This window comes from Melitaea cinxia, chromosome 3, assembly GCF_905220565.1.
Source record: "Melitaea cinxia chromosome 3, ilMelCinx1.1, whole genome shotgun sequence".
NCBI lineage: Eukaryota > Metazoa > Arthropoda > Insecta > Lepidoptera > Nymphalidae > Melitaea > Melitaea cinxia.
Window position 1 is genome coordinate 11,699,707 of NC_059396.1, and position 11,558 is coordinate 11,711,264.

An 11,558-nucleotide genomic window follows, 5' to 3' on the forward strand; every position below is an offset into this window, starting at 1 on the left:
AAAGGTCAAGCGGGAGTAGTTCTCTCTGCAGGTAATGAACCCATAAGCTGTTTAGCAGTTGCGGCCTTGATTTGGAAGCATCCAATACACCTATGGAGTACCTTTTTGACTTCGCGAATACCACCTACTATCCAATATGCCTGCGATAATGAACTGAGAACTAACTTAGCTCCAGCATGTAATAGTCTTAAATGTTCAGAATTTATAAGAGTATGTGTAACATGGTCTGACTTGGGTAAAACTATTGGATGCTTTTTATCATATGAAATGTTTGGTGTATTATCTAAACGTCCTCCTATTCTTATTAATTGTTGATGATCAAGAAAAATGTGTAAGCTACTTAAGTTTGATTTTACAGGTTTATTTAATGTAAGTGATTTTATTTCATTATGAAAATGTATTTCCTGTATATGTCGAAAAATCATAACTTGAGAAGTGCATAATTCTTTAGGTGTTATTGCACCACATAATTTATTTTTAGGATTCTGTGTGTTGTTTTTAAATCTTAAAATAAGTGCAATAATTCTTCTTAACTTATAAAAATTTGAATATCTATAGAATATATCCTCACTTAAATCGAACTGTCCTACATTACAAAATTTTTTAACTGATTTATCACTATTTATAAGGGTATCACACGGCATACTATCCGTCACTACACAAGATTTATAATCATACATAATATGTTCATAGTATTTATCAGACAAGTACTGTGGTCCATGAAACCACATGTAGCTCTCCTCCAATTTATGTGGAGCAGTTCCCCGCGACAACAAATCTGCAGGGTTGTCTTTACCTTTGACATAGGTCCAGGTAAAATCTTTAGTTAAATCTGTAATTTCTCTTACTCTTCTTGAAACATAAGTATTTTTCTTTATGTTCTTGTTACCTAACCAAGCTAAAACTATCTGTGAATCTGAATGCAAAATCGTTCTTAAAGGAAAACGCGCCTTAAGTGTATTATTTACTTTGTGTGTTAATTGAGAGAGAAGAAGAGCACTATTTAGTTCTAAATTTGGAATTGTGAGTGTTTTCTTTAAAGGTGCTACTCGAGACTTAGAACACAGTAAGGCTACACTAACTCTACCATCTCTATGAAAAACTCTTAAATAGAGACAGCATGCTATTGCATCAAATGAAGCATCACAGTAACCGAGCAGCTCTACATTATTAGTATCACCAAAAACAATACCACGCTGAGTATTGATGGGATTCATCTTCTCTAAACTTTCACCAAATTTATACCACTTATCTAGCAGGCTTGAGGGTATAGCCTCATCCCAATTTATTTTTAAACTCCATAAACTTTGCATAAACAATTTAGCTGTAACTATTATAGGGCCAATAAGTCCCAAAGGATCATATATTTTACCTATAAAACTTAAAATTTCCCTTTTAGTTTTAAGTAACTTTAAATCTTGCGCTGGACATGAAAATACGAAGGAATCGGTAAGTATATTATATTTTAATCCTAAAGTTTTAATCATGTTGTCTTTATTAATATTAATATGCTCAAAATACCTCCTATTTGATGGTATATCTTCTAAAATTTGTGTATTATTTGAACACCATTTATGTAGTGTAAAACTGCCAAGGCTTAATAATTGTATAAGCTCTTGTTTCAGATTCCGAAGCTGATCTATGTTGTCAGCGCCACATATTATATCATCTACATAAGTATTTCTAATTATAGCATCTGCAGCTAGTGGAAACCTGTCTTTATAGATATAAGCAAGCTCCAACAAACACCTTGTAGCTAAGTATGTAGATGATTTCAAACCATAGGTAACTGTTTGCAACTGTAAACAAATTATAGGTTTCTGTGGATTATCTCGCCACAAAATATTTTGCAGAGGCGTGTGAATAGAATTAATGAAAATTTGCCTAAACATTTTTTCAATATCACACATCAATGTATAGCGATAAGTTCTAAATAATACTAGTATATCAAATAACTCACTTTGAACTATTGGTCCATTTAACATGACATTATTAAGTGATATTTTACATTGTGATTTCAGACTCCCATTGAACACAACCCGCAATTTGGTTGTCTTGCTATGCTCATTGTGCACTGCATGATGAGCTAGAAAATAAACAGGGTCACTATAAACATCATAATCATTTATATCTACTATTTTAGCATGTCCCAAAGATATGTACTCGTCAATAAAACATTTATATTGGTTAAAATATCTAGGATGAGCTTGAAACATCTTTTCTAATGAATAAAATCTCTGAAGTGCAGCTGTAAATGTATCTCCAATATGCAACATATTTAACGAAGTCTTTAGCGGTAAATCTACATAAAATCTGCAATTTTTTAAACTCATAGTATCTTTGAAGATACGTTCAGCCTTCTGAAATTCACAATTTACTTTATTAGTCACCTCAGGAACTTTTTCAGACAACCAAAACTTTTCCATTATGTCACTCAACTTATCTTCATTTTCTACCGCATGGTTAATAACTAAAGTAGTATCATTTTTTATATTATTACATGCCATTGAGCCACCCACTATGTACCCGAATAGAGTATTCTGTAACACCAATCCATTATTTAAATAAATGTGACCATGTAATAAGGTCTTAAAGTACAAATCTGCGCCGAGTAATAAAGAAATTTCAGAAGGGACATTAAAATTGACATCAGCTAACGTAACACTCTTGGGTATCTCCAAGCTACTTAAATCAAAATAATTTTGAGGCAATTTTGTGGTTATGGAATCCACTACATGACATTTTACCTGAAATTGAGTATTTTCAATTAGTGAGCTCAATGTGACATTTACAATTTGACTGACCTGATTATTATTGTTGCCTACACCTATGATATTACATGTTTGAGAAATAGGACTTAAGTATAACTGTTCAACAAGAGACCTTTTTATAATTGAAGCTTGACTGCCACTATCTAGTAGGGCCTTTACATAAAATTCTTGTCCATACTTATCAAATATCTTTACCTGTATAGTAGGTAACAAAACAGAAGTTACATTATTGAATAACAGTCTGTTAGAGTGCAAAGTTACAATATCTTTTTTCTCTTCATGTAAGAGTGAATTGTGTGCATGTTTACAAGTTTTACATTTAAAATTAAACTTACATTTGTCGCTGTGCTCACGTAGACATATTTTACAAAGTTTATTTAAATTGACAAAATTGAGTCGCTCATTTATGGTACTCATTTTAAATTTAGGACATAAAAATATAGGATGATCCATACTGTTACAAAATAAACAAGCTTTTTTGATAACGGTGTTTATTGCCTTAGGACTCTGTTTAAAACGAGGACCTTCATAGCAAGGTGCACCCTTTAATGTGGGGCTATCCTCAAGCGCCATAGCACGCTTTTCCAAAAAAGTCAGAAATCCATCAATAGTAGGCATTTGATCAAAGTCCACCTTATCCAGATGATAAGCCCTATTGGTGTATGAATCTAATTTGCGACTTAATATTGATATTAACAACATATCCCAACTATCGGTGGGCATATTTAAATTTTTAAGTGCATACAATTGTTGTCTTATATCAGATACGAATGACCGAATTATAGCTGCAGTTCCTCTTTGCATTTGAGGTAAATCTAGCAAAATGTTTATATGATTAGACACTAAACGTGGTCTGTTGTCATAACGCTTGTTTAACAATTCTAAGGCAATTGGATATGATTCATTTTCAATCGGTAAGTTAATAATTAAAGAAAGAGCATCATCAGTAACATATTTTCTTAAATAAAATAATTTTTGAACATTGGAAAGAGATTGATTTTTATCTATTACTGCCAAAAATAAGTCCATGAAAGATTTAAATTTTGTAAAGTCTTTTCCATCAAAACTACATATATCAATATTTGGTAATTTAGAATTAGAAATGCTAACACTAGCTAAACTCTCACCGTTTCTTAATAAACCTAGGGTTTCATTTAATTTTGACAAAATTTGAAAATACTTTTCCTCAACATCTGATATGTTTTCACCGTCTTTCTCATCAATTGACAATATATCTAAGGATACTTCTTCGTATTGTTTCAATGTACTTACAAGCTTCTCCTTTCTTGCCTGCAACATGTCCTTGCTTGCAGCAGCTAGCGCAACCGGGTCTTTTATAAAAGACTCGATCCTTGTAATTATTGCTTTAAGTTGTCGCCTTTTTATCCTAAGACGTTTAATTTCCGTCTCCATTTTATAATGTTTACGTGAAAAATATTCCAATTGCGAAATAAACTTATAAAAGATTTAAAACACGACAATGTATTGTCCGAAGCTATAGGATGACAGCCGGGAGGTGTCAAGTGCAAGTGACAGATGATTGTCACCACAGAACACTATTGTCACACTTGACTGACGTTTCGTGCTGAAGTTAGCGTCTCGCTGTTCTTTGATGCGGCGAACGAAATGCAAATGGCTGCTCTATTTATGCGTTGATCGTGACGTCACACTCCCAACCAACTTCACACCAATTGAAAAAACTCCAACGAAGAAAGTATGAAATTCGTCCACAAATATAGATTTGGGAACTTACGTAGGCCTCCAGCAACTTCTTGGGCACCATGCATAGGATGAATGCTCCACGAACTTGTGTTTTCACCATAGGTATCCGCCACCGACACTATGTGCTTTCATAGCAAGCACGCCGGGTAATATTACGACGAATCACTGATTTTATTCAATTAACAATCGAAGGACCACTAAAGTATGTTAATGAAACATACTTTAATTTTCTCAATAACTTTATTTTATTATTTTGACTCTAAATTAATGCACACAATTTTTTATATGTTAACGCAATGGCCGTCCAAGAGCGAAAGAAAAAAAAAAAAAAGGAAAATTGCCATACACAAAACTTTAATATTAAAGATAAATTATTGCCATTATTACACCTTTTTTGAGACTTATTTAATTAACTAATTTTATTATCTATGATGCACTATTTTTCACTATAATTCTACAATAATTTTACAATTTATGTTCATGTACTGAACAGTGTTGGATAGTCCATTTACTGAGGAAGGCTAGGTTCTAGGTATATAGTATTTTACATCTGATTTATTGAATTACTTTGATAGTAAATCGACTGCAAAAAATTCACTATCCATAACCCTATCAAGTTATTCAATCTTCCCCTCGACTGGGAATATAAACCTTGACCTTTACAGGTCACGGGTTGACAATGTAAGTATTTTGTGTCCTTCTCCAATTGTTGCGATGATGAAGAAAGATGAAGACGAATGAGATGTGAAACAATAAATGTTTTCACATCTCGATTCTCGTAGTTTAGTATATATAATATAGTTTTGTTTTCATGAGCTAGTGAATAGTTCTTAATGAGTTAAGAGAGTTTCTTCTAAAACTTTATAACGAAGACGAATATTCGATTGTTTTTGTTAGAATAAACATAAGAGTTGTATATAAACAGAAGTTAAAAAGACGTTATACTTATAAATATATCTATAGAAATAAATTAAATTGGAGAGTCTGTTTGCAATATTGAAATAACCGCTTTTTATGATTTATATATATATTGATGTATACACGGTACATATACCAAAATAACATTTTCTGTCTGTTTTTTCCGGCTACTCTCTGAAACAGCTGCACCGACTTTGACAGGACTTTCACCGGTAGATAGCTGACGTAATAAAGAGTAACTTAGGCTACTTTTATTTTAAAAATTTATTTATTTTATAACTACGAAATTAACGATAACTTTTTTGTTAAATTGCACGCGGACAAAGTCGCGGGCACACCTAGTTAAATAAATAAAATTTGCATAATTTTACATATTTTACCTAAATTATTTTATTCTCAAGAAAATCATAAAGTACAATTAAATTAAGTGTTAGTTCCTAACAATAGTCGTTTTTGAGATTTCTGACCCTACCAAATGATAGGTAATTAAAAAAATATATATACCAGATATCCGTTTTTGTTTTAGCCGTTGTTTTTTCAATGCTATTATTAGATTTGACAACATTAGGGGCCAATTCAAATTATAAAATCAGTCATGGACTAGTTTTTGTTGTAGGTAGTCATCAAGTAGTCATTTTACTCTAGCAGCTGCCGAATGTTATTTTCAGTGATTGATAACAGGCTGAATTTTTATGAGTAGCTTTCATATAGAAATCGATACCATACATATAAAAATTTTGTGTAGTGCACAGCTAATAAAGAAAATAAAGAGTAATCAAATTTATAAATGAGACGAGAGAGAAATCACGGTTATTGGACGTGTCGCTTACGCTTTGCTCAATACTTGTCAATCTACCCACATAATCAATTTTTCCATAGGAGTTCATTGGATATTCAACATATTATGACAGAAAACTAAATACATAATGACAGCAGCTCAGAGAAAACACGCGAAGAAGAAGGAAATACATTCGATATAAAAACATTATTTAAAGATTTAAAGCTCAAACAAATTTTACGTAACATTATTTTATTTTATTTATTAAAAATGTAATTTTAAGTTCTAATTAAAAATAGGAAGAATATTAATGAAAAAGGAAGAAAAATGTACAATGTATTATATCTGATAATGATCAGAATCCGCTAGAACGATTTTTGTTTTTTATAAATTAGCTAATAGTTAGGTTTTTTGTTTAAGTTTTTTGCTTGTACGTATGATGATTACTTATTGTAAAACTAACAATGTGACTGACGTGCCGTAGTAAAACGTAAGTCCCTTAATTTATTTTGAAATATATATACATTCATATATTCGTATAGAAATTCAAGGTAAGATTTTACAAAATTTATTTACATTAAATATAGCATATATAATTATGTACCATTTTGTTTGTTGTATTCATTAAAAAAACGCGATAAGAAATTTGGAGAGCTCTATCTTGATCTTAACTTTAAATAAATCTGAAGAGACCGAAAAAGATGAAAATCGGAGGGTGCAAGATCGGGGTTATATAGTGGATGCATAAAACTTCCCAGTCAAACTCTCAATTTTTGTTAAGTGCCTAAAGACATATGTGGTCGGACGTTGTCGTGATAAAATGCCACACACTTTCTGTTGATCAATTCTGGCCTCTTTTTCTCAATTTCTTGTTTAAATCTCATCAGCAGTCTATTAGATTACTTTCAGTGAGTTCATCTGGCATCATATATCGAGCTTTTTTGTATAGCCAGCCTTTTTAAATGGGACAAAACTGTTTTGTAGTTAATTCTTAGATCATCAGCTATATCGTAACTACTCAAATATCGATCTAGCTCCCCTTTTTCAAAAATGTCGTCACGTTTATCCGTAACTGGGCGGCCAGAGCGAAATGCATCTTTGACATCAAAACTTCATGACTGAAAATCTCTTAAGCCAATTTTGTGCTACTCTTACTGACAATGCGCTTACTGACAGTCCATACACTAAGGCTAAGCGCGCACTGGCGGCCAGGCCACAGCGGCCAGTATTGCGACCAGGCCGCGAGTGTCGCGACCAGCCGCAAGCGTCGCTCCCAAGCCATAGCCCATAACGATATAATTTGAACACTCCGTAAAGAGTAAAACATCTATTCGCGGCGACCAGTGCGCGCACACTAGCGCACGATCGTACAATTCTTCGAATCTCGATGGCCGCGGCGGCCGGCTGGCCGCAGGTACGCCGCAATGATCTCGTTGGCCGCGGCGGCCGCTGGCCGCTCGCGGCCAAGTGCGCGCTCTATGATACGATGTATATACATTTCGCTGGCCGCCGCGGCCCGGCCGCTGCGGCCAGGCCGCCAGTGCGCGCTTAGGCTAAAATGTACCTTTTTTTTTTTAATACATAGACTAGCGCTTGACTGCGATCTCACCTGATGGTAAGTGAAGATGCAGCCTAAGATAGTGCGCGCTTGCCTAGAAGATGCCTATTCACTCTTGATTTGAAGATACCCAAGTTATAATTATTTGGAAAAACGGAAGCTGGAAGGGCAATCCAAATTTTTGCGGTGCGTATTAAGAAAGAGGAAGCAAAACGCTTAGTGCGAGATCGTGAGATTTTAACCACGTAGCGGTGCACACTCAAGCGATGCCTTGCGGTTCGGTGGTAGAATGGCGATGGTGGAACCAAATTGTGCAGCTCTTGAGCACACTGTCCGAAATATATTCTGTAAAATACAGACAGACAGGCAACCTTGCGCCGATGTTCAAGACTTTGTAGTCTAGAGTTAACCAGTTGTTCGTCGCCGATGAGTCTTCTGGTGCGTCGATCCACAGAATCCAAAGCAGCAAGCTGGTACTTGGCAGAGCTATCCCATAAGTGACTGCAGTACTCCATACACGATCGAACTTGTGCTTGGTACAGGGTAAGAAGCTGTTCCGGTGTGAAGTACTGCCTGACTTTATTGAGGATACCAAGTTTCTTACCAGCAATTTTTGCCTTGGATTCTATGGCATTCATTAATTTCTTCATTATTGGATTAACCAATTTTAGCAGACAGAAAAATAAGTGAAAAGTGGCGGGAAACTGTATTTTTACTTTTTAGTTTCATTTTTAAAATGTCACACTCTTAAAGAAAAGGAAAAGATTTTTTCCCCGACCTATTAAATGACATGTTTTATTTAATTTTTATAATGAGCGCCATTTGTGTAAAAAACCAAAAAAAATCGTAGTTACATGAATAAGTCGATCATTATAATCATTTAGATTTTAATAACTTTTCAACCATTCGAAAACAATATTATTCAAAAGTTGCATAACTTTTAAATACACATCTATATATTGTTATCAATATATATTTCTAATATTTCTGACACACGTTAGACTATTAGACAAATAATCACACGTATCAATACAGATGAAACCGCTAGTTACTAATAGTATAAATAAGTAATAAAATAGTAGTCATATTATAATTAAATGATTTGTTTGTCTTATTAATATAAATGTAGACAACTGACTGAAATTTTGCTGATGGTATGTATTGTTTAAAGATAAATTGTATGCGAAGGATCATTTTGCTGCTATTCGCTGTACGTTCAGTCGGAGCTCAATTTATTTCAATTCCTACGCTCGTCAGACGCGGTGGCCAGCGTAACTGATTTTTAACGATAGATATTATATAATGCCCTTAACGAAATTGTAATTACTTTTATTACTGTAGCTAAAATAAAAATCGATTTCTTAATAAACTAGAGACATTGTGTGCCGATCTCTTCATATTATGTTTTGGTAGTTTTTAAATAAAAATAACGTGATTTTAGATTTTTTTTATATGGGTGCTCATTAATAAATACCAGGTGAGAAACTAAAGAATTAATTATTTACTAATAGTGAATTAGAATTAATGTGTGTGTTGAATTAATGTCTTTTAATTACTTCGTTTTAATTAATCGACTTCCAAAAAAGGAGGAGGTTCTCAATTCGACTCTATTTTTTTTAAATGTATATTACTTCAGAACTTTTGACTGGGTGGACCGATTTCGGCAAAAAAAAATTAATCGAAAGGTTGTGTGTGTCATTTGGTTCCACTTAAATTTCTTTGAGATCTAAAAACCACTTTTCGAGTTATATCTAATAATGCGTTTTTACTTGACTATTTTTTCGTCGACCTACGTTGTATTATACCGCATAACTTTTTAGTGGGTGTACCAATTTTGATGATTTTTAATTTAATCGAAAGCTGATATTTATCATGTGACATTATCACATTTAAATTTCATTGAGATCTGATAACAACTTTTTGAGTAATCTTTGATAACGAGTGTTTCTTTTGACTATTTTTTCGTCTACCTACGTTGTTTTAGTTGTCGATGTAATTGAAGTCGGTTTTTTTTTTCGTTTGCGAGCAAACACAATTATAAAGTTTTTACTCTAAGTCATGCTAAGATTTTAAAGTCTTTTAAATGATTTTACTTCTTTACTTCATTCGTTTTCAGTACCGAAATTAAAAAAAAAATGTTAATCTACCGTAGAATAACCTTCCTAACGCAAGCGCACAGCTGATAACACATCACGCTTATTGACTACCTGTTTATTCAGCTCTGAATTAACTAACGCGTTGAGTAATTTATAAATCTGCACGATAATTATTTTTTGTAATTAGCACTGAAGTGACAATTTTTGTATGTTAAAACCTACATATTTTGATAACGTACAAATTGAATGATTTCATAGTAAACAGATTCAAGCTAAGCGAAGTCATTTAAATAGGAGTTTTATTATTTATAGTTTGTCTTCCTATTTTAGAATAAATAGACGTTTCTCGCTTTTCATTGGCATTGAAATTTGAATCTAAATTGTTTTCATTATATTCTAACTAATCGATGCGTAATATTTATTGGCTGTTACGAATAATTTGGATTCATATATTTTTGTAATGGTAGAAGAATCATCGAAATTGTTTTAGTGTTGTGTGCTGTGTGCTTATGGCTGTGCCCATCAGATAAAAACGACAATAAGCAAGTCTTTCTTTTAATGTAATTATCTATAAGCAGTTAGCTAATTTAATTTTTGTAATGGTGGAAGCATCATCAAAATTGTTTTAATGTTGTGTGCTTATGGCTGTGCCCATCGGATAAAAACAACAATGAGCAAGTCTTTCTTTTAATGTAATTATCTATAAGCCGTTAGCTACTTTTTTTTTAAATTTTATATGCTTGGGACTTGTAACTTCGTTGTTTCATTTTTAAACTCTACATGTTTCATAAAAAGGACAAGAGTAAAATTTACTAAAAATTATACAGCAAATACGATACAATGATAACAGGCTCCTAAATCAATTTTAATAACGAAGTAAATTCCTAATTCTTAAAAGTTTGTACTATATATATATCGCTGACACATCAAATTATGTACTTATATACAATATAAGAAGTTATTTATAAGATACAACCAAAGCTAAAGTCATGCATTTTTTTGCTAACGCTTAATAAAGTCGATCTTATCTATAGTAAACTAATACATAAAGGTTACTTTCTCCGAGTATAGTAATTTAACAGAATAACGAGTAGTTACTGAACATTCCTGAATACTCAAATTTCAGTCGAGATTATTTACCTACTAAGATAAATGAAATATTTTTGAACGAGTAGACTATATTTTTTTATATACAACTAGGTCGCCAAACAAGCGTACGGTTCACCTGATGGTAAGCGATTACCGTAGCTTATAGATGCCTGCAACAGCAGAAGCATCACATGAGCGTTACCGACTTAAACTGCCCCCCCCCCCCCCCCCCGGAGCTTTACTTACTCACCAGAGGAACACAACACTGAATGAAAGAAGTAGTGTATTCGTGTGGTGAGTAAAACAGTCGGGCTGCTCCAAATTTTAACCAGGATATTTCCTGCTGTGCGCCCTACCTCAGTCTGACATATGTCGTTCACTTTTCCTTAGCGTTACGGAAGTGTCCAGCGACTCATGGAGTTGGAGTAGACAAATCTATCAAAACAATACGATCGGTTTATTCTATTTATTTAATATACCATATTATAATTCAACTTATGAAGCCGACCGATGGCGGGATAACCATCCAACTACTGGCTTTAAAATACACAGGCCGAAGACGGGCAATAGCGTCTTCGGTGCGACAAAGCCAGCCCTGCGGTCACCAACCCGCCTGCCCAGTATGG

At 33.4% G+C, this 11,558-nt stretch overlaps 2 protein-coding genes across 2 annotated transcripts; both read right to left on the reverse strand.

The window, feature by feature from the left end:
* Positions 1-5: 5 nt before the first annotated feature.
* Positions 6-1,892, reverse strand: LOC123667542. The gene is made up of 2 exons (XM_045601427.1): positions 572-1,892; positions 6-295 (listed from the first exon to the last, which is right to left on the reverse strand). Exons 1-2 carry the CDS (start codon positions 1,890-1,892, stop codon positions 6-8), a joined length of 1,611 nt encoding a protein of 536 aa, XP_045457383.1.
* Positions 1,893-1,947: 55 nt separating this feature from the next.
* Positions 1,948-4,777, reverse strand: LOC123669473. The gene is made up of 2 exons (XM_045603079.1): positions 2,391-4,777; positions 1,948-2,086 (listed from the first exon to the last, which is right to left on the reverse strand). Exons 1-2 carry the CDS (start codon positions 4,182-4,184, stop codon positions 2,018-2,020), a joined length of 1,863 nt encoding a protein of 620 aa, XP_045459035.1. The 5' UTR covers positions 4,185-4,777; the 3' UTR covers positions 1,948-2,017.
* Positions 4,778-11,558: the final 6,781 nt, after the last annotated feature.

Coding starts and splice junctions, on each gene's coding strand:
- LOC123669473 (XM_045603079.1), bottom strand. CDS start 4,184: ATGGAGACGGAAATTAAACGTCTTAGGATAAAAAGGCGACAACTTAAA. Junction 2,087..2,390: donor TGTCTGAAAAAGTTCCTGAG/GTGACTAATAAA, acceptor TTTATTTTCTAG/CTCATCATGCAGTGCACAAT.
- LOC123667542 (XM_045601427.1), bottom strand. CDS start 1,892: ATGTTTAGGCAAATTTTCATTAATTCTATTCACACGCCTCTGCAAAAT. Junction 296..571: donor TGTAGGACAGTTCGATTTAA/GTGAGGATATAT, acceptor TAATAAGAATAG/GAGGACGTTTAGATAATACA.